The sequence below is a fragment of the Hypanus sabinus genome, chromosome 8 (genome assembly GCF_030144855.1).
Source record: "Hypanus sabinus isolate sHypSab1 chromosome 8, sHypSab1.hap1, whole genome shotgun sequence".
Taxonomy (NCBI): domain Eukaryota; kingdom Metazoa; phylum Chordata; class Chondrichthyes; order Myliobatiformes; family Dasyatidae; genus Hypanus; species Hypanus sabinus.
In genome coordinates, this window is record NC_082713.1 from 45341324 (window position 1) to 45366020 (window position 24697).

General features: G+C 40.2%; 1 protein-coding gene across 1 annotated transcript in view; it reads left to right on the plus strand.

Moving 5' to 3' along the window:
• The window catches only part of dlg3 (discs, large homolog 3 (Drosophila)), a 502957-nt gene that overhangs the window by 221567 nt on the left and 256693 nt on the right, over positions 1-24697 (plus strand). Inside the window, exon 3 of the mRNA XM_059977050.1 lies at positions 18224-18277. Coding sequence (XP_059833033.1) covers positions 18224-18277 — 54 coding nt within the window. The remainder of the gene's footprint in view (positions 1-18223; positions 18278-24697) is intronic.

The window sequence follows — 24697 nt, forward strand, 5'->3', positions numbered from 1 at the left end:
CCATACATTTGCCCACTCACCCAACCTGTCCAAGTCAACCTGCATTCTCATAACATCCTCCTGACATTTCACACTGCCACCCAGCTTTGTGTCATCAGCAAATTTGCTAATATTACTTTTAATCCCTTCATCTAAATCATTAATGTATATTGTAAACAGCTACAGTCCTAGCACCAAACCTTGCGGTACCCCACTGGTCACAGCCTGCCATTCCGAAAGGGACCTGTTAATCACTACTCAATGTTTCCTGTCAGCCAGCCAATTTTCAATCCATGTCAGTACTCTGCCCCCAATACCATGTGCCCTAATTTTGCCCACTAATCTCCTATGTGGGACTTTATCAAAAGCGTTCTGGAAGTCCAGATACACTACATCCATTGGCTCTCCCTTGTCCATTTTCATAGTTACATGGCTTCTTTGATGTTATGCATAAGAGCTGTTCTTCCAAATGTTGGTGCAAATAGATGAGCAGACAATGAGGTACTGGCCCAAATGAGCACAGCGGATTGCATGAAACTTCAGGTCATTAATGCCCATTTGTGGTTATGGCTGAGAAATGTATTCTTCTAGGCCAGAAATAAACAGTGCTGTGCAGGTGAAAATAAGTTTAACCTGGAGTAGAGTAAAATTGTGGCCACATCATCTTAATGCCAAGCAAGAAATTGCCCCCTGAATTTTCATCATGATTTTTGTCAATGATTGCAATATGATTTTTGCATGAAATTCACCATAGTAATATGTATTTTCCACTGTCCAGAGTGATCTCCAGCCTCACTGGTTTGAAAGATAATGATCATTGTTCATTCATAAGATCTCCAGGTTCAAAATTCCTATGGAATTATACTATTTAAAGGGTCACAATTTATTTTTTATTTGCCTGACTGTCCCACAGAATTCAAATGCCTCACTGCCTATCCTACACAGTTCACACATAAGACCACATCTTTCTTACACTTGCAATAAAATCTTTGGGCTCGATACTAACATTCGGTGGAATCACTCAGCATGTCAAGCACAATCTGTGGAAAAATCTGTGATGCCGATCAAGTCATTTATGGGACGTTATTATGGGAGATTTCAGCAGTGTGTGCTCAGCCAGGCAACCATGTTGTTTGTCTGCCAGACTCAACAGCAATTTTTAAATAATGGTCATTTTAGGAGGTTGTGATCCCACTAATATCTTGGAAAACAGTCTGTACATCATACTATACTGTTTTAATGGTCTGAGTTAAGGGCTGCATTTTTTTAACAAAAACATGAATGATATTAAATTCTGTCTCTGTGGCGTAGAAGTTATTGTTGATTACTGTAACAAACACTTGGTACATTCTTAAAGCATTCTCTTTCAGCTATCTTAATATAGTTGTTAGCCTGTTTATTTCATTTGATTGTTATGGACCTCATATGTCCATTAACCTTATCAAGCTTGATTTCTAAGCCTATATTTCTAATGTCACAAAAGGGATATGCTTTGACTGATTATATGAATTACATATTGTTGAAATAAAACAGACAGAAAATGTTGGAAGTACACAGCAGGAAGAGAATATCTGTGAAAGGAAAACAGAGCTAAAGCCTCCGGGTTAAGACCCTTTGTCAGAAGCTTGAAGGATGGAAAGAAATGAAGGAAAAATGGGGAAGGGGATGTCCTAATAGGATAAAACTGAACTTGGGGTTTGTTAGAAGTGTAAGAATGGTTATTCACATTGGTCAAAACATTGCCTTTTTTTGTAGGATATGAGGAACAATCAGACTTACAGGGGCCCATTCTTCCATTCACATCAACCACCCTCTTCTTATGGCATTTCCCCTTACAATCACAGGTCATGCATCACATATCCTTTCACCTTTTCCCTTCCCACCATCGAGGAACCCAAAACATCTTTCCAGATGATGTAGAATTCACTTGAGCTTCTTCCATTCTAGAGCACTGCTCATAATGTGATCTGCTCTACACTGGAGTAATTAAATGCAGATTGGGTGATTGCATGTCAGAATACTTCCATCTCTTCCACAGGGGCTCCATGAACTTCCTGTTGTCTGTCAGCTTGATTTTGCATTTCTACTCCCTCCAACCTGTGGACTCCTGTGCGTATTTTACCCACTTTTTTCCTCTGTAGGGTGAGGGCATGCATAGCCTTACTTGCCAGCATTGACTTCCTGCAACTCCTACATTCTTTGGTGAGCATTCTTTTGTCTACCTTCTCACTCTCCATCTGCTCCCATTCACTCATTGACCAGATAACCTGGGTTACAGTTTATCCCATGGCTCACACTCTTTTAAGGATAGTCCCTCCCCCAACAACCCTGCAGTTCAACAAATGGTTTTTTTGTGTCCTTCCCAGTTCTGACAATGAATCTTCAACCTGAAATGTTAACTCTGTTTCTCTTCCCACAGGTGAAGCCTGACTTGTAGAATCTTTTGACAATTCTACAATTGGTGTGTTTTATTTTAGATATCTAGCCTCACCAGTTTAAAAAAATTGTTTTACCTTACTAACCGGAGTTTGATTATTAGCTGTGAACATTTACTATCTCAGTGGAGAAAAGAAGGTATCATGTCAAAACTGAAATCACTAAGTCCCCTGAAGTGACTACTTTTCAAGTTAATCAGAGTTGAACACTGTTTTACAAAAACCATTTGGCTCATTTTGGCAGTGACATTACCGTACAAATATGCACAAGGATATGAGTGAATTTTAAAAATGGCCCCAAAAGAATGAATACTGCTCTGCAGTTCCTTAAGCTATCATACACTAACTATAGTACAAATCTAATGTTTGCAGTTTGAAGCCCATATTGGCCAAAGTGTCTCTATTAACAATTGTCCATAATAACACATTAACTGCATTTACGTAACAAAGACCAACAAGTTAATGACTTCAGCAACTATCTCCGATTGTTGAAGTCCCAAACTTGCTGACGCAGTTTGTCACTGCTCTGTCCATGGGATTGTGTGGAAAAAGGAAAGGGGGTTTAGTCTCATGGTGGAGCTGGGGTTCCTGAGAGGTGGAGAATCTCACTGTAGTTCCTCTGGTTAGTTAGAATTAGTGCAGTGTTTTCAAGCTGGGACTAAGAGAAAGAAAGGTAAAATCAAGGTAATTTAGATTCTATAATAATTTGTTTGCTTTGATGTTTTTAATTATGTAAGTGTTTTCAGTTGACTTAACATTAAAAAATAATAACTTATTAAATTCTTTCAAGCACTTAATTGTTTTTGATAATATTTGCAAATGATGATTGGATCTTTATACATTGAGTTCAGGCACTATACATTGCAATCCTAATACTTTTAGCTTTAGATTTCCATAAACGGTCTGATATTTTTAACAGTATGCATAATATCTATCTATATCAAAATATATCTTGATGGTAACAGTATCCTTGTGGTGCTTAGACTGGATATTTTTGCTATTATGGATGTGTGCACTTGCAGTCTATGTGAAAATGGACAAACCTAGATATTTGATGATACGACGAAGGATATACAGTGGACTCATCAGCAAAGGTACACTTTGGCCCAATTAGCTGAAGGTTCACAAAAATAGTTAAAAAGATATAAAAAGGACAAATTATTCATTAACTGAGTAACAAATTGTGTATTTAAGTGAAATACAGAACAAATTATAACACTATCAATACTACTACAGGACTATAAAATTGTATTAATTCCTAATGGTTATCAACAGGGGAATGCTCCCTGTGTCTGCTGATGCATTCCTTTGACTGACTGTAAATGAACAAAATCAGTGCAGACACCTCGTGCAGTTATGGACAGACTTCATACAATGCCATCGATGATTGCATCCTACAAGTCTTTAGTTTTCTTGTGACATTCAAGATGATTATTGACTCCTTAAAATTCTTCATAGTGCCTAACATGTTGTAATAGTTAAATTATTTCCTTTTCACTCACGCGTATTTCTGTCATCTCCAAGACTGAAAGCTTGAAACCGCAGTGAGCAAAACAGTTTTGAATTGTCTTTCTGCTAAGTTTTTGCAAACTATCAGTGACAAAAATTACTGCTTTTGTCTAATAGCCATACAAGTGCATGCATCTGACACTAGTTAGAAACAGTTCAGCAACAGTCTCCTGCCCCAATTAAGTGACATAGTGTCCCAAATAAACGAAGAGAGTCCTGGCTATTCTCTTGATTAGTTTATGTTGTTAAAGAGTTGTCTCAAGTAAGTGGCTGCTCTGATTTACTGATGCCTAACTAACTGGAATCCACTGTATAAGAATTCAAGAAACTCAAACAGAACTGGGCCACTTGGCCCCTTGAAGAGTAGCATTTTCCTCAATTATCCTGACATTTCTTGATTTCTCTGATATCCAAAGATCTATTGATTTCAGTCTTTATTGATTGAACTTGTATGGTTCTTCAGGATAGAGAGTATCAAACGTTCACCATTGTTTTAATGGGGAAGTTTCTTCTGGTCTCAGCCCTAAATAAACCAAAATGTCTTACCACTTATATTGAAATTGTGACTCCTCCCCCCCCCCCATTATAAGTACCCAAGCTGCGAGAAACCTCTTCTTCATAGCTATCCCATTGAGCCCTCCCGTGAATAGGATGCTAGCCCATCCCAGGAAACAAATTGTTAAGTTGGTTTATTGCACAGGAAGGGAAAGTGGAGAAGTGTAGAATGGAGTCCTGGCTTATCAGGTATCGTAAGTGTAGATTGGCTCTGTTAGATGGCGTCTTTGCAGCCAGGTCAACAGAGTAGCTGTGTGTGCTCTAGCCAGTACTAGAGAGGCTCACATGTGCATTAGAGCTACCCACAATAATGTGTTTGCCATTGAAGTTGTCACAGAGTGATGGGGCACTACAGAGAAGCAGGCATTTGGGTCCACCTGGTCTATGCTGAACTGTTATTCTGCCTTGTCCCATCAACCCATGCTTGGAACATAGCCCTCCATACACGTCCCACCCATGTATGTATCCAAATTTCTCTGAAGTGCTCAAATCAAACCCGCAGCCACCATTTCCATTGGCAGTTTGTTTCACATTCTCACCACCGCCAGTGAAGAAGCTCCCCTCAGGTTCCTCTTAAATATGTCATCTTTCATTCTTAACCCATGACCTCTAGTTCTAGTCTCACCCAATCTTAATGGAAAAGGCTTGCTTGCAATTAACCTATCTATACCCCTCATTGTTTTGTGTATCTCTATCAAATCTCCCCTCATTCTCCTATGTTGCAGGGAATAAAATTCTAATCTATTGAACTTCCCCCGTAACTCAGGTTCACAAGACCCAGTAACACGCCTGTAAATTTTTTCTTTACCCTATCAATCTTATTGATATCTTTCCTATAGGTAGGTGGCCAGAACTGAACACCATACTCCAAATTAGGCCTCAGCAACGTCTTGTACAACTTCAAATTAACATCCCATCTCCTGTACTCAGTATTTTGATCTATGAAGGCCAATGTGCCAAAAGCAATCATTATGACCCTATTTACTTGTGACAGCATTTTCAAGGAATTGTGAATTTGTATTCACAGATCCCTCTGTTCTACTACACTCCTCAGTGCCCTAGTGCTCAATATGTAAGTGCTACCCTGGTTTGTCCTCCCAAGTTGCAACATCTCACAATTGTCTGAATTAAATCTCAGCTGCCATCTTCAGCCCATTTTTCCAGCTGGTCCAGATGCTGCTGCAAGCTCTGATAGCCGTCCTTGCTGTCCACTTGGTGACATCTGCAAATTTGCGGATCCGGTTTACCACTAGTACATCATTAGTATAGATGTCAGACAACAATGGACCCAGCTCTGATCCCTGCGGCTCACTACTAGTCACATGCCTGCAGTCAGAGAGGCAACCATCTACTATAATTCTTTGCTTCCTCTCCCAAAGCCAATGTTGAATCCAATTTCCTATTTCATCTTGAATGCCTAGTAATTGAACCTTCTTGACCACCCTCCCATGCAGGACTTTGTCAGAGACCTTGCTAAACTCCATGTAGATAAAAGCCACTACCTTTCCTTCATCAAATATCCTGCCAACACCCCCCCCCAAAAAAAAACTCTAGAAGATTGGTTAGACAAAGACCTCCCATGCACAAAGCTGTGTTGACCATCCCTAATCAGATCATATCTAATCAAATACTTATATAACCAGTCTCTTAGACTACCTTCCAATAATTTCCCCTTTACAAGGCACACCGGCCTATAATTTCCCAGCTTATTTTTAGAGCCTTTCTTGAATAATGGAATAACATTTGCTATCCTCCAGTCCTATGGTTCATCATCTGTGACTAAGAATGTTTTAAGTACCTCTGCCAGTGCCCCTGCAATATCTGCACTGGCCTCCCACAGGGTCCAAGTGGACACGTCATCAGACTCTGGGGACTATTGCACTCTAATTTGTCTCAAGACAGCAAGCACCTGCTCTTCTGTAACCCAAAGACATTTCATGAACTCACTGCTGTTTTGCTTCTGTTCCATAGTCTCTTTATCTGTCCTTAACACTGTAAATGAGGCCTGCAGACACAAAGACCTTGTTTAACATAATCCAGTCATAAGCACAGGTCAAAACAAGATTGTCACAGTCTTCGGAGGAAACCACTGACAGAATTATGCCTAAGGTTTCCTATCTGTTAAAGCTGTCAGAAGCATCCAAAAACTATTAAGTGCCATGTTACAATAAAATAATTTAATAATGATGTTAATAAACTAAATCAATTAAAAAAATTAAAAGCTAAAGTGTTTTTAAATAACTAAATACATTATAGCAAACACAAATAATTTAGCAATTCACTGCCAGATGAGTGTGATTAGCCAGAAATTCCTCAATTACATGTTCAGGCCTCCATTTGGGAAATATTGTGCTATTCCTTTTTAAAGGCAATCCCTGCCTTTAACCAATATATCAGCACAGTTCATCTGACTAAGAAAATGATATAGACAGATAGACAGACAGATATACTTTATTGATCCGGAGGGAAATTGGGTTTTATTACAGTTGCACCAACCAAGAATAGAGTAGAAATATAGAAAAATAAAACCAGAAATAATTAAACGATAATAAGTAAATTATGCCAAGTGGAAGTAAGTCCAGGACCAGCCTATTGGCTCAGAGTGTCTGACACTCCGAGGGAGGAGTTGTAAAGTTTGATGGCCACAGGCGGGAATGACTTCCTACGACGCTCAGTGTTACATCTCGGTGGAATGAGTCTCTGGCTGAATGTACTACTGTGACTAACCAGTACATGGAGTGGATGGGAGGCATTGTCCAAGATGACATGCAACTTTCCCAGCATTCTCTTATCAGATACCACTGTCAGAGAGTCCAATTCCACCCCCACAACATCACTGGCCTTGCAAATGAGTTTGTTGATTCTGTTGGTGTCTGCTACCCTCAGCCTGCTGCCCCAGCACACAACAACAAACATGATAGCACTGGCCACCACAGACTTGTAGAACATCCTCAGCATCATCCGGCAGATGTTAAAGGATCTCAGTCTCTTCAGGAAATAGAGATGGCTCTGACCCTTCTTGTAGACAGCCTCAGAGTTCTTTGACCAGTCCAGTTTATTGTCAATTCATATCCCCAGGTACTTGTAATCCTCCACCATGTCCACACTGACCCTTTTGATGGAAACAGGGGTCACCAGTGCCTTGGCCCTCCTCAGGTCCACCACTAGCTCCTTAGCCTTTTTCACATTAAGCTGCAGATGATTCTGCTCACACCATGTGACAAAGTTTCCCACCGTAGCCCTGTACTCAGCCTCATCTCCCTTGCTGATGCATCCAACTATGGCAGAGTCATCAGAAAACTTCTGAAGATGGCAAGACTCTGTGCAGTAATTGAAGTCCGAGATGTAGGTGGTGAAGAGAAAGGGAGACAGGACAGTCCCCTGTGGAGCCCCAGTGCTGCTGACCACACATACAAGCGCACATTCTGCCAGTCAGGTGATCAATAATCCATGACACCAGGGAAGCATCCACCTGCATCACTGTCAGCTTCTCACCCAGCAGAACAGGGCGGATGGCACTGAAAAAGTCAAAAAACATGACCCTCACAGTGCTTGCTGGCTTGTCCAGGTAGACACAGTTCAGCAGGTAGATGATGGCATCCTCAACCCCTAGTTGGGGCTGGTAGGTGAACTGGAGGGGGTCTAAGTGTGGCCTAACCACAGGCCGGAGCTGCTCCAGAACAAGTTTCTCCAGGGTCTTCATGATGTGGGAGGTCAATGCCACCGGTCTGTAGTCTTTGGAGCCACTGGGGCGCAGCGTCTTTGGCGCAGGGACGAGGCACATCACGGGAACCCTCTGGAGACTCAGGCTGAGGTTGAAGACATGGTGAAGTACATAGCTCGGGGGGCACAGGCTTTGAGCACCCTGAGCCTGACACCATCCGGGCCTGCAGCCTTGCTTGGGTGGAGACATTTCAGCTGTGAAGCCCACTGTGGTGGTATCAGGTGGGGGAGGGGTGTAGTCATGAGAGCAGGGTAAGAATGCTTTCCCTTGGTGTCTAAGGGAAAGATACCTTTCCCTTAGGAAAGGTGTCATATAAAAAAAAATTTCTATGATTTTTTCATAGAAAATCACCAATGAATTTTGTTCTTCTACTAATACATGCTCGAGATATAGCAGAACTATGGTGATTTCCCCTTTAAGGGGGTGGTTAATGAAAGTTCTCAGCATGCGTCACATCGCACACAACCCAGGCATCAGAAGCAGTGTTCATTGTGGGTGAGAGCAGGTGCTAGAAATAAGACGCGTGTCAGCTGAGTCTTTCACTGCTTCCTTGCAAGTTTGGCATGAGTCAAGGAACACTGGCGAAAAACGTGAAGGGTTTTCTGCCTTCTCCTACATATCACTGGTACATTTCAACAAGGAGACTGTAATGGTGGATGGAAAGAAGGTTTTCAAATGTGCTTCTCTATCAGTTATGACTATCTCCTGTTATCCTTTATCTGCTGTGATTAACTTTTTTCTGACACTTAACATCCATGGTCCCTGCTGAGTTGATGTTCTGCTTCTTGTTGCAGTGAAACTGCTGTCTGGAAAGGACATAAGCCTTCCCTGATAAACAAATAACCACAGTAATACATTGTCCTCAAAGCTTTTCAGATTGTTTCACAATTAATGAAAAACTTTTGATGTATAGCTATTGAAGTAATACATTGAAGTATGGCAGTTACTTCACACACAGCTAGATCCCACAGTCGTTGGTCAGGTAAATGACCAGCCATTCTCTTTAAATTATGTTTTGGGAAATGGATTGGTTAATATACTGAAGTGCCAGAGGATTCCGAATGCTAAGTTAATAATGGAGCAAAATAATAAAAAAAATTCTTTGCCCAATGAAGCAGTGGAGGCTACCTTAGTAAACATATTTAAGACGAAGTTGGATAGATTTTTGCATAGTAGGGGAATTGAGGGTTATGGGGAAAATGCAGGTAGGTGGAGATGAGTCCATGGCCAGATCAGCCATGATCTTACTGAATGACAGAGCAGGCTCAATGGGTCAGATGGCCAACTTCTGCTCCTATTTCTTATGGTCTTATATTTATTTCCCACCCATTCTCCAGAGTTCTGTGTTGTACAAAACTTCTTCCTATTGCCAGAAATACTTGCTGAGTCTATCCAGCATTCTGTTTCTACTTCTGATATTCAAGCTAGTTAATGGTTAAGCCATGCAGTTTCCCCAGTGCAGTACCTGGGTTTAATCTTGCCCTTGAGTGCTGTCTGTGTAAAATATGCACTTTCTCCCTGTAACCATGTGGGTCTCCTCTGGGTGCACCAGTTTCTGCCCATGTCTCAAAAGACATGTTGGCCACTGTAAGTTGCCCCAAGTGTGCAGGAGAGTTGATCATATGGGGAGAATTTAAAAATAAGATCAATGTGGGTTTAGTGTAAATGTGTGGTTGGTGGTCAGTGTGCTGAAAGACCTGTTTCAATGTTGTATCACACTATGGCTCCAACCATGGATGCCCAAGGTCCATCTGCAGTCCTGGGTGTTCCTGCTGACATTGCTATCATTAGCTGATTCAATGAAGTCAGGTCAGCTTTCAGTAGGGAATGAGGAATTTAGGTGCTCAACCTTCTGATTATAAATAAAAAGCAAAAGCATGTATATAGATCTCAGAGATCAGAAATAATAATAGTTGAAAAGTAAAGTAAAATAAATAAATAAATAAAATGATTGAAAAGTCATCACTTCATTGCTCTCACACAGATTTTGCCTGACTTGCTGACTCTATCCATCATTCACTATTTTTGTTTCTGATATTCAAGCTAGTCAATGGTTCAGCCATACAGAGCAGCATTAGAATTTGATTCCTGGCTTGCATTGAGTTATTTGATTGAGAGGGCAATTAGGTATTACATTTGGGGCCTACTTCAAATAAGGACATAGTAAGATTGACAATATGGCTCCTCATGCCTGAAAAGCCTACTAGCTTTGATTAATGGCTACTGGACTTGGCTGTTTTCAGTTCCGGTTACCTCACTACAAAAATATATGGATACTATAGAGAGAGCGTAAAAGAGATTTACAATGATGTTGCCTGAATTGGAGAGCATGCCTTATGAGAATAGATTGACTGAACTTGGCCTCTTTTCCTTGGAGCGACAGAGGATGAGAGGTGACCTGATAGAGGTGTATAAGATGACGAGAGGCATTGATCATGTGGATAGCCAGAGACCTTTTCTCAGGGATGAAATGGCTAACATGAGGGGGCATAGTTTCAAGGTGCTTGGAATTAAGTACAGAGAGGATGTCAGGGTAAATTTTTCATAGAGAGAGTGTTAGGTGTGTGGAACGCACGCGCCAGTGATGGTGGCAGAGGTGGATACAATAGGGTCTTTTAAGAAACTTTTAGATAGGTACAGGGAGCTTAGAAAAATAGAGGGCTATGCGGTAGAGTAATTCTAGGCAGTCTCTAGAGTAGGTTACTTGGTTGGCACAACATTGTGGGCTGAAGGACCTGTAATGTGCTGTAGATTTCTATGTTCTATGGTATCAGAGAATGTCTTGATTTTGGAAAACCATGTCCGGGTATACATAGTCAGAGGAGAATGGATAAACTGGTGGACAAACAGAGAAAAGCAGCTAAGACCTGAATGCCATGCTTTTCAATATTCATCACAAAGTAAAAAAGGCTCATGTACTACCAGCACAGGTCCAAATACTTACTCTGGAGGTTGTTCTGATTGTTTCTGCCATGCTGTACATCTCAAGGTGAATTTCATGGCAATCATAGTTTTTCATACAGTATTTAATTGATTCATGGATGCAGCCACAACCCATTGAGGTGCAAAATGCCAGATACAGTTTATGGAAAACTTCATTACATATTCATTGAGGCTCGTCTCCACATACTCATGAGTGAACTCCTACAGCCTGTAATTACACTATGGATCACTATCATATCATGCTGGTCTGGAGATTTTCTCTTAATTGTGGTGGTAGACATGATTACCCATTTAAAATGTACATGCCATGTCTCTGTTACAGTAAAGGAAAGAGGAATTCAGATTGCCTAAACATTATATTTTTTCTCTTTTTTAGTGTTCTGAATATGTACTCTGTACAGCTGTAACATCAAATTGATCAATTGTACAAAAGGATGAAAATGGCTAAGTATATGTTAAAAACCGCCAGTGTGGTTTACATCTAGAATCATAAACCAAAATGGGACCCACACAGTTCCTAACAACAGCTAGATGAAATGTATTCAGCTGCCATGTCTTTGGCACAGTAATCACTAGGAAACACAATAGAGATTAAAGCCATATCTTCCAGGAAAGCTGCATTAAATGCTGCTGAAAGGTTAGAGAAAATGCAGGGAAGCAAGGCACAGTAATCTAAAGTATATATGGGTACCTCTGGATCACTCAAATGCTACAAGTGACCCCAGAGCACTTCAATTTGTGTGTCATTAGAGTAAATTGCACACAAGTATGCCGGTATTAGTTGTCAAACTGGCTAGAATTCATTTGGAAATGTTAACTAGTACAATAAAAGCCAGGTCAAACAATTGTGCAGGATCTGCAGAAGAAAAACAGGTGCAAATGAATTAATTTCCAAGGCTAATATTAGGGTTCAAGTGCTAGGACTTGTAATCCCAGAATCTTACTGTGATCCCCAGATTTCTCTTCTTTTTAAGAGGAACAAAAGCTTGGGAGAATTGAAATGCTCTGCAGTCATTTTGGCATTAGGATCTCGTTTCTCCCAATTTTCTTCCTTAACGTTTTCAAATTTTTGTTTGAAAATTGTTATATAGGATCACACTGTTACAATGAGATTGTACTAAGTAATTAGAGCTATTTCTCCATCAGAAATTTTTGCTTTTGAAATTTGGGGAGTTGAGTACATGGCATTCCGAACGATTTAATATGCCATCTCTGTGATCTCTCATTTGGTCATTTGCTTCAGCAGAATGGTCTCCATTACTCTTATTCAAGCCTTCTTTCTTTCATTCTAACAAATATATTTTGATTTCTGCCTTTTCTAACTGTGATTTCTCACTGAAACTGGGGTTAATTTTTATATGTGCAGTGGTGAAAAAGGAGAATAGCAAACTTATAGTATTTGTAAAGATTTATTCTATTTTTACTTCCATGAATGTAAAATTTTAAAAAATGTGGGTTTGGATTTAAAATGGATTTCCTTTTTCCTCTTATCTGTCCTTTACACTATGGCTCAGGCTAAGGCAAAATTCTCTTCATTCTTTTTTTGCCTTGCCTTTCTCTCTCTCCCTTCCCCTTTTATCCTTATTTGCTGTTTTCTTCAATAAGGCATCATTTCCTTATGCTCCTGCACCTTTTCCATTATGTATTTCCTTCAGAAATTTTGAAATGGATTTAATGTACATGGATACATAAATGCAGATCCTAATTTTTAATATGTATGGAGATCTCTCAGCATTATTCATTTCAAGAAACTGCTATATTGACTACAAAATTACCTACACAGGATACACCTTGGACTGCTTAAATTATTGGTTAAAAAAGGACTGATTTGTAAAATCTGCATATTTCCACAATTAAAGCACTAAGTGGCAAAATTAAGGCTTCATTGTTTCCACTGGATATTTGCTAGATGTCTGCCTTCCTTCAATAATTTTTACTTTTTTGAACTTGATAGATACAGTATGGGAAAATGTATTGGAATGCATATCTAGACCTTGGTGCTGGATGGGTTAAATAACTCAAGAGGTTGGGAATAAATTCATTCTGTTGGCATCCCACATCAGGTAGGGTTAGTTGTGGGAGGTTCTTGCTGTCTTTTTAAAAGCATATAATGACAAGACAATCTGGAAAGAAAAGCAGAAGCTATAATTACACGACCTTGTGACCGTCAAAAGATGATGTGAATTTGCATTTGTGATGCAGTAATCTCTGAGGTTTGGAATGTTCATACCCACACTCCCCAAGCAATTACCACTATATTGTATGGCACTCTTATCAGCTCCAGCTCTATGATCTTGAGATCTGAAGTGTAGGCCGCAGATGTAGGTGCACGCATTGCTCACAGCATAAGGCTACAGAAATCATTCCTGAGGTAAAAAGGTTTATCCTATTGCAAACTCTTTGCTAATATTATTTATTATCCAGAATTCTATTGTTAATTCCTCTTTTTGCCCCTTTATTTTGAACCCTATTCTCTTTAATAATTCTCTTCCAGGAGAAAATAGTAGGGATCTACTGAGGTGCCTGAGAGGACATCATGATAGCACAGCAGTAACCGCTGCTGCCTTGCACTTCCAGAGACCCATGCTTGACCGTGACCTTGGGTGCTCCCTGTATGGAGTTTCAACACTCTCCCAACGATTACACAGGCTTCTGTTGGGTACTCTGGTTTCTCTCACTTTCCAAAGACACTGAGAAGTTCATTAGCCACTGTAAGTTATCACTTAGTGCAGGTTAGTGGCAAAAGAATCTAAGAAAGTTGAAGGGCATGAGAGAGAGAAGGAGGAACCTGAGGCAGGAAATGGGATTGATGGGAGTCTTCTACTGGGAACTGGCATGAACTAAATGGCCTCTTTCTGTATTGGTCTAAGTAATTTCTAAATAAATATTGTCACAGTCCAACAAACCAGCTTTGCAGTAAATGTGTTAACTAAACAATATATTCAAAAATGGCTCAATTTGCAAAATGATTATTGCACAACCTCAAATTTAGTTATTTATTTATAGTCTTAAACTATTTATAACACATACATCTCTCAAAATAGGATATTTGTTAAAATTTATGAAATGCATTTATGACACCAAGTTTTGCCCTTATTTATAAATCTTTGTTGTCATGACATTAGTCCAAACCATAACCCAAGTTTGCTTCAGTTCCATACCCCTATCCAAGCAGTCAGTTATTTTGACTTTCGTAAGAAGTTTACTAAGATAAGGAGGTAGGATCAAAATGTTAATTGTAGAGAGTGGTCCTAAAAAGATGGTGATATTTGGAAAGGATGTTCCAAAACAGCAAGACTGGAGTAGCCAAAGGCTCTTGTACCAATGATGAAGCAGGAGGAAAAGGAGAGATTCGCAAAACACACACAATCAGAAGAATGTTTGGAAGGAGTCTGAATCAAACTGGAGAAACAGATTGGAGAAAGGTCATAAAGACATAGATATATAAATAAAGATCAAACTTGCTATTACAGTGCATTTCATTATTTTTAGAAATATATATTGTGTTGTAAATAGATTAAAACTATGAATAAAAAGATGATTTTGTTTATGCAATTATTAGTTTGCTAATGATGTCATGACTAGACATTTTTCAAAATTCAGGAAAATCAATTAAGTTCAATAAAAGCATTATCTCCTGAACTGAATAATTTAGATAAGTTACAATGCAAACCATATAAAGCCTACAGAGGAGACCTTCCAGAACATCAGAGACATCAGTAAAGTAGAATGACAGAAAGCGTTGATTAGTGAATGCCATCTTGGACATTAGTGTTGTTAGTGATCATTAATAATGCAGATTAATAATCATCTATTATTAATGAATGAACTAGTGAAAGATGTCAAGGTATCTATTAATGAATGTGGAAGCTATTGTTAGTGATTGATAGTGGAGTACAATCAATTTTTAATGTACGTGAGCTTGTAATTGGTATAAACAACTTATGAACAGCAATAGAGGTGTTGCCTGTTGCTAACATACATGAAAGGAAATTCTAAAAGTACGGTTAATCTGTTATAGAGCACTTATTGTCCCCAGTAGCAGTGAGTTTAATCGCTGAGCTTAACATTCATTAGCAATATCTCTGCTGAGGAAGAAGTCAGGAATGTGACAGAATTTTGCTCAGTTGCTTGGTTGAGATATGCTCAAACAATAGTCCATAACCTTGGCATCATCTTGAACAAGGCATCCTATCTAATATACCGAACATTAATTCCATCTGATAACAGAGGATTGTACTGCAGTGCATACTAACTTCAGAATATACCACAATCATCTGCTCAAACTTTTCCAATGGCATTCTAAACCTGTAACCTCTATCAGCAAGAATACCGCCACCTTCAGTTCCCATTTCATGTCCTGCACCAGTTTGGCCATTCCTGCTCTGTCACTATTTCTAAATCCTGGAACTCCATAGCCAACAACTCCAGAAGGACTGTAGCAGCAGATCTAGAAGATTGATTTTCACTTTTCCATTGATCCCTACTTGAATAAGGTAAATGACTGAAAAACAAGAGGATTGCTTCACCAAGCTGGTAGGGCAAGGTTTACAGCTATGATTCCTCACATGGTCAATTCTAGACCAGAGCTTTAAGGAAACTCTGAAGTTAAACCTGTGGGAACTGAAAGTATTTTAGTGTTTAAAGCTGTTATGACTGTTTTCTCACACTCTATAGGGAACTTTACAGAGAGATGCTGACAGAGGTAATACATTAGGTCACACATCTTCTCAGCTGGGAATTGTGTGCAAGGTGATGAGTCTTTTTTAGGATTCCACCTATGATTCTATGTAATTTTTTTGCTTGTCTCTGTGAGAGATAACTCCACTTAGAAATGGAGCACTTCTCATTTTTCAAACAACAGAACAGATAATGCTACAAAAGGGCAGTCAAAGAAAAGGATAGGTTAAGGTAGAGGAAATAAATTTACATGATTGTGCAATACAACACTTCAAAACGCACAGCCTAAACAGCAAAAGGAAAGGACCATCTATTCAACTTTAAAGGCAGTAACAGGATTTCAAATGCAGGAAACGGGTGCACTCTGTTTTTCTGAAAAATTACAATGTCATGTAGGTGAGAAAACATGGGAAAGAAAGGTAAACATCTTTAACTATTATTTCCATTGTTAACTATTACAGTTGGCCATCCTTATCCGCGAGTTCCACATGCACGAATTCAACCAACCGCGAATCGAGAAAACCCGGAAGTGCTCTTCCAGCACTTGGTATTTGAGCATGTATAGACTTTTTTTTCTTGTCATTATTCCTTAATGCAGTATAACAACTAGTCTACATAGCATTCAGATTGTATTAGGTATTATAACTAATCTAGGGATGATTTAAAGTATACTGGAGGATGTGCGTAGATTACCGTGGATCGGGATCGAAAAAAGTCGGAAGTTCTCTTACTATGTAAGTCGGAACAGGTACATCCGGTATTATTTAGCGTCAGTTAGTCATACGTTTGTCTTAGTATATAGTATATATTTTACCTTTCTATGCATATAAAATACTTAAGAACATGTGTTTCAGCGTTGGGCTCAGGAAGTTCCTGAGTTCAATCCAGTGACAGACCACCTCCAAGCGCACTCTCCTTTCCTGCCTGGTTGATGTGGAGGACCAAAAACCCAAAACCCAATAATTAAACCACTGTCTTGCTTAGTAATAATTGTACCTTTCATCGGGACAGGACCTTTCTCAATTTATCCTTTAAAATTGTTTTGATCATTTTTCCAATGACCGATGGCGTTCCACCTTTTTCCGGTCGCTTTATTATTTCCATTTTATTTTCAATCGTGATTGTGATTATTTTCGTGAACAGAAACACTGCGGATTCAGAGCTCCGCCGCCAGGTCCTAATGTCCACTGCACTGAGACGGGTTGAATAAGGGACTTGAGCATCTGCGTTTTTTGGTATCCGCGAGGGGTCCCGGAACCAATCCCTTGCGGATAAGGAGGGCCGACTGTATTTCTATTTCTTGAAGGCAGCATCTGCAACATGAAGGTTATATTAGCATGAAATTATCATTGTACTGAAACTAGACAAATTAACAAGCCTTGATTATGCAATATGCACTTCTATCAGGCTGTAGTCAAATTTGAATAGTTTGATTTTAACTTCCCCTAGATTAAAATGGAGAAGTTACTGTCCCAAATTAGCTGTCTGAAATTTAAAACTATAGGATTTAAAGACATTGGCCTTTTTTAAAAAGATCAGGCAATGATTCTGAATCTGATTCTAAGCAGGATCCAAATGCTAATTGTATTTGAGGCTCAGTTGCGGTGGGAGTACTGGTTTTCCCAGTATCCCAGTAGGTATTTGGCCTACAAAAAAGTCAAAGATGTTGAGGAAAAGGTTATAGGTCAGATTATTCAGGCTCCAGGGACCATTTGGTACTTTAATTTGGCCTACCACATCCACAACTTTCCAGTGCTATTTACACTGACCCCAATTTATTTCTTGCACCCCTATCAACTTTCCCCAAGCACTCCCTGATCTTATTTTTACCTTATTACACCAAGAGAAATTTACAGTAACCAGTTAACCTAACAACCAGTGTATGACAGGAAACTGCACGATCGTGGGCAACCCTACTTAATTGTAGGAATAGCATACAAGTTCCACAAGGACACCACTGGATGATTGGTTCTGTGGAGGTGGTGAAGTAGCGAAATGAACTGCTATATCATTGTGCTGCCTATCAGTTCGGGTTCAGTTTGCTATTCAATGTACTGTCTGTTATAGAATTGTAACGTTCAACAATGTTTCTTAAACATGGGGTGTTCATTTGTTGAAAGATTTTGTTGGCATGATTCACCGTTAGTGCATGAAAGTTGGAGCAGTTTATCTGCCTCCAAATATTTCCCATAGTTCTCTAAACCTGGTTGCTGGTCAGTGCGTGAAAGTGACCTTGGTTAGGTCAGTGCCTCTTTGGTTGTGGGTTACTTTCTCACTTGCTATGTCTTTTAGCTTTATCCACTACACCAAAATCATGACTTGTTTAGATAATTAATAAGAGTTCTATAAACTGACAGTCATTTATAGTAAAGCCAAATTTTGTGTTGTATTTTTGCAGGCAAACCCTCCTCCCATTATTGTGAATGCTGATTCCCTGGATAGTGGACCTTATGTAAGTACTTTAAAATGTCCTTATTGTTTACAGTTCGCCATGAAAAGATGGAAATGGAGTAACTGCAACTGGGAATGTCTTGAGGTCTAATCAAACATTTTCTTCACATTGTGTTCACAGCAGCACTAACAAATTGTCTTTGTGATGATACTGCAGTGAGTGCTGTAATCTGCAGCAAGGTCAAGCCCTGTTGATCTAAATCTTTGCACTGAATGCTTAATGATTTTCACAAGTTGTGTCCCTAGAACAATTGATTCCATTAGCACCCCAGAACATGATCCTCTGAAGATCTATGCCGTTATTCAGCAGCTGCTGCTTTAGAAAAGTGACAATAAAATGGTGCAGAACAGAAATCACAATGCCCAGTATTAAATGCTTCAGATACTAAAGTGAAACTGCCTGTCACAATCGTAGGGAAATCCAATTGGAGAGCATGTATATATACCCAATTTGAACAGAATTTAGCAGGTGTATAAAGGGTCAAAGAAGACTGAGTCATAGTCATACAATATCAAAACAAGTGCTTTGGTCCAGTGGCTCCATGCAACCAAAATGCCACATCCAAGCTAAGCACATTTGCCAGTGTTTGGCCTTCCAATTCATGTACCTGACCAACCATCCTACAGGATTTCACTTTCTGAGCTACAACACCTTTCCCTTAATCCAAACTGTACGTCATTTGCTGTTCCTCGGCCTACTTGTTCAGCTGATCAAGATCTCCCTGTCATTTTGACCATTTTCTTCATTGCTCAGGCTTACTAATCGTGCCTACATCTTCTTATCCAAATGTTTGACATAGATGACAAATAACGATGGGCCCAGCATGATAGTCAAGGCACACCACTAGGCTTCCAACCTGAGAAACTACCTTCGACCATCACCCTCTGCTTTCTTCCATCAGGCTCATTGTGTATCCAATTAGCCAATTCTCCATGTATTCCATGTGATTTAACCATCCAGAGCAGCCTGTAATGTGGAACTGTAACAAATGCTTTACCAAAGGTCACATAAACCACATCTACCACCGTGTCTTCAGCATCGTCAAAAGAACTCAATAAGGTTCATAGGCAACACGAGTGAATCTGCAGATGCTCCTGATGAAGGGTTTCGGCCCAAAACATCGTCACTACCTCCTCCCATAGATGCTGTCTGGCCTGCTGAGTTCTGCCAACATTTTGTGTTTTTATCAATAAGGTTCATAAATACTTTTACACACATGATAGTGTGCTGGTTAGTGCACCTCACCAGTGGTTAATGATGATGCATGTATCTTAACCAGAGCTCCCACAATTTCTTCCCTAAACCCCTACAGCGTTCTTGGATAAAGCTGGAGATTTATCTACCTTCATACCTTTTAAGACATCCTGGACCCACTACTGAATTGCAAACTATCCCCAAGACCTTCACATTTACTCTCCCTATTCCCAAAATCTTCATGTCTCTCTCCATGATAAAATAGAGAAAAAGTATTTATTGAGGACCTAGCCCATCTCCTACAGCTCCACACAAAGGAAGTCCCCCTTTGGTTTTTGAGGGGCACAATTCTTTCTCCAGTTACTTTTTTCCCCTTATATAGTTATGCATTTTCTTTAAATTTTCCATAATCTTTTCTGCCAAAGTTATCATGTGCCTCCTTTGACCTCCTGATTTCCTTCTTGAGTACATTCTTCCTCCAGGGATTCACTTATTTTATTTGTATTTATTTAGCGATACAGCATAGTAACTGGCCCTTCCAGCCCTATGAGCCTGCACCACCCAATTACACTGATGTGACCAATTAACCTTCTAACCCGTACATTGTTAGAATGTGGGAAGAAATCAGAGCACCCGGAGGAAACCCACATAATCAAAGGGAGTATGTACGTACAGAGAACAGGAGAATTGAACCCGTGTCACCAGCACTGTAATAGTTTTACTCTAAACACTGCGGTACCTTGCCACTCACTTAATCTCAGCTATTCATACCTGATGCATGCCTCTTTTTCCCTGGCCAGAGTCTTAATGTCCCTCGTCATTCAGGATTCCCTACTCCTACCAGCCTTGTCCTTCACTCTAACAGAATAAAGGAGTCATTCATCTGTTTTCTATCTGCTTTGTATTCTGTGTTGTGCATTTATTATGTTTATTATGGTAGCTAGATATGTGGGTGGGTTTGTGGTAAAAGTGAAGGGAATAAGTAACATATTCATGCTTTGTTCTGGGAAGTTTAGAGCTGAGGATTATTGTGTGTCATATCTTTAGTTGAACACTTAACTCTACCTAACTTCACTTAATTATCTTTGAAATCACTTAACTTTGTTTAAGTCCACCTAAGTACATTTAATGTTGTTAGTTTTAGTTTCATAAGTTTCATCACTTCAAGATTGTATGTTTTGCCAGTTGCTAATAAAGGATCAAAGACATTTCTTCGACTTTTCTGAATATTATTACTGGATTCATCAGAGGGTGCATCCTATAGGATAACTACCCATGTGGTTGCCAGCAGTAGCACTGGTTTGCTCGAGTTGCCTCTAAAAAGAATGTGCAAACTTTGAGCTCTCACTACCTCACCTTTATTAACATTCCACTTGCCGGTGGTCCCTTTCTCAAGGAAAAACACCTTCAATATTTGCAAGCTCCTGTTTCATACTGTCAAAATTTGCATTGCCCCAGTTTAGAACTTTAACCTATTGATCAGTCTGCCCCTTTCTGTAACCATATTAAAACGATTAGCACTATGGTCACTATTCCCAAAGTTCTCTCCCACTTTACCTCAATCACGTCCTGGCCTATTACCCAAGAGTAGGTTGAGCATTTCCCTCTCCCAAGTAGGGCCCTCTACATATTACCCAATAAAACTTTCCTGTCAGCACTTAACAAATTCCACCCCATCTAAGCCCATAACAATCCCAGTGTATGTTCAGAAAGTTGAAATCCCCTGCTATGACATCCCTATTATTTTAACAAACCTGCACAATCTTCCTGCATATTTTTTCCCAGTGGTCCATTTGAGGCCTATAATACAATCCCAGTGATGTGATCATCCCTTCTTATTTCTCAGCTCCACCCATAAAGCCTCACTGGATAATCCTTCAGTAATACCAACTCTGACTACCACAGTGACATTCCCCTTCGTCAAAAATGAAAATCTGCCTCCCCCCCAACTTTCCTCCACCTCTCTTCTGCCTTAAGCACTTGTAGCCTGGAACATTCCTGTGTTTCCTTCAGGCATGTTTCCATAATGGTTAGAATGGCACATTCCCCCTTCGTCATCCACCTTAGCTGAGGTCTGCACTTGGAAGTGGGTGCATGAGGACCTGTGATGCAACACGGTAACTATTTCTTAAACTTGGTGAGAAAAATGATAAGCTTAAGGATGGGCAAGATGCTGGGCAGACTGCCCCTTGAACAGGCTGAAAGGTAAGTATCTTTCACAAGTTACCATTTTTTTTTACACTACACTGACCTCTGACCCTTTTACCAAGACACAGGGTCTATTAAGAATAAAGAGTAAGGAGTGCCAATGGAGTCTGATTTTTTTTCTGGGAACAACCTTAACTACAATATTTAAGCAATCAGTGTTAAGGCTCAATCAATATGTTTTGACCTTGCTGGCCTTTGTAAATAATGTACTCACTAAATATCAGTCATAGGGCTTACTGATGCTTGAGACCTTAAGTGCCATTTTACAGCTGAAAATTAATTAATGAATCATGCAGGAGAGATAAGAGGTGCATTATGCATCCCTACATCCTGACAGGTCTTTGAAGGTGTTAATTGCACTCACTCATGCTTTGTGTCTAGGAATACAGAAAAATGGCTTTCGGCATTGGTTTTTCTTCGTGTTAGTTTTTATGATGTAAGTGGAGATCATGTGGAGCTAACGGTAGGAGAAAGTTGTTCTGAATTCAGAGGCTATAACTCACATCCAAGAAAGGATCATAATTCCACTGGTAGTAGTTGAGCTTTCCCTAGTACAGGATCCTGATAAAGTGTCTCATCCCAAAATATCAACCGTACATTCCTCTCCATAGATGCTGCTTGACCTGCTGAATCCCTCCAGGGTTATGTATGTGTTCCTCTAGATTTCCAGCATCTGCAGAATCTTATATTTATAGAGTCATAGAGCATGGAAACCGGCCCTTTGACCCAATTTGTCTATGCTGACTGTGCTGCCCATTGCCCAGTCCCATCAACCTGTGTTTGGCCTGTAGCCCTCTAAACATTTCCTATCCATGTACTTATCTGGATGGCAATTAAATGTTGACAAATTGCCCACCTCAACCACTATTTCTGGCAGTTCATTCCAAATGTACAGCACTGTTTGTGGACTTTTTAAAGCTCTCAAATCCTCTTGTGTACATTATCCGATTGCTTCTTCAACAATCCAAGGGTTTTACCAGCACCATCCTAATGATTTGCTGTCCTCGATCCTGCATCAGTGCTAAATTTGCTTTTCACTAATTTAATACTCTGACCTTTAAGTTCTTTGTCTCAGTTTAATTGAAAAGTTTTCTGAATCTATTTATACAGTGCAATTGGTTATCATTTATAAGCTGATAAAATCACTGCTCCCTCTCAGTTACCGCTATCCAAAATGAGAAGCGCAAGTCTCTCCTATGTACTCTGGAGCCATGAAGTCTGAGGAGAGACATGTTAGAGGTTTAAAAGGTTGTGAGAGGAATAGATAGAGTAGACCGCTGGTATCTTCTTCCCAGGGCCAAAATTTCTAATACGAGAGGGCCTGCATTTAAGGTGAGGGGCTAAACTCAAAGAAGAGCTGAAAGAAATCTGCAGATGCTGGAAATCTGTGCACCACACAAAAGAGGGAAAGCCTTACTGTCGAAGGGCTTCAACCCGAAACATCAACTGTACTTTTTTTCCATAGATACTGCCTGGCCTGCTGAGTTCCTCCAGCATTTTGTGTGTGTTGCTCAAAGAAGTGCTGGCCAGCTGGTGGCGCAATGGCATCAGCACCGGAATTCAGAAGTGAAGGCTCCCAAGCTCAACCCCCCCCCCCAGGCACGCTCTCCATCTGTGCCGGGCTGAGCGCTGAACTAGCCACTCGGCCTCGTAAAAAGCAAGGGTCAAGTCAGGAACATTTATACTGTGACCAGTTAATCTGAAAGGAGACCAATCCTGACACCACGCGCCAGACAAGAGTGGCTTACTGCCTGGTGTGACAAGCTATGAAATGAAATGAAAAGAAGTGCTAGGCAATTTATTTTACAAAGAGAATAGTAGGTGCCTGATGGTGGTATTAGTAGTGACAAATATGATAGAGGCATTTAAAATGCTCTTTATATAGGCACAGTGTGGCAGGGTGGAGATACATCTCTACCAAAGGAGGTGTAAGGTGCTCCTTCACTCTGCTAACCTGCAGGTCACCCTTGGGCAAAGTGTAGCAACCCACCTGCACCTCCTCCCCCCAGTCAGGGTCACGTGAAGCCAAGGGAGCAGGTGGTGGATGGTTGTTATGATGGCACATGGTGCTCACACCAAATATGTGGCTTTCAGATCTTTTGACACAGGAGAAAGTCTATGAAAGGCTTTCATTATGATATCACCGTATCTGTAATTTGGCAGCATTTCCTCTCTCTGACCTCAGTACCAGCAACAACATTGCCTTCCTCTTGTTGTGCATGACTGTCTTTTCCCATTCTGTGTCCTCACCTTGGTCCTCAGCAATCCTGTTGTTCCTCTTTCCATGTACAGAGCAAATGGATGAGTCTGCTTGTATCACTCAAGCTTGCCATTGCATCTGTTACAACCCAGTCAGCCACTATCACTGTTCTATTTTAGAAACTCCATTCTCTATAGCTTCTCATTGGATCTCAGTCTTGCTGCCCCCTCAAGCAACAATACTTATAATTTGATACCGATATCAATGCCTACTGTGTATTGGTTCCTATTAGTTACAACAGAGAAATTCACCTGGTGTTTGCTGCATGTATGGACACACCTTTGGTCTCCACGGGACATTCAGCACTCACCTGTGACTCCAAGTAGCTGTCTGTACGGGACAGCAGCCTCTCCCCAGTATAGCACTTCAACGGGTGGGCTAAACCAGATGAAGGTAGCTGGCAGGCCTCATAACCTAGTGAAATAAGGATATGTCTTTTGTATCATGTGAAATAGGCTCTGGTAGACTGGTGGATGAGTGCAACATTGATATCCAAAGACCAAGAAAGGAGAACAAAGGCATGATAAGACACATCCACTGTAACCAAGGAAGACCCCAGTTCATGTCTACTCATACCACCAGACCCCGACTTCAGAAATCGGCACAATGCAATGGCTTTTTCATTTTAAAAACTCTCACGCACAGCTTTCACTGTCATTGTTGGATAAGATGGACAACCAACCTGCTGCCATATTCTTTTGATTGACTGTAAATGAACAAAATGACCACAGACACCTAGTGCAGATAATGGACTGCTT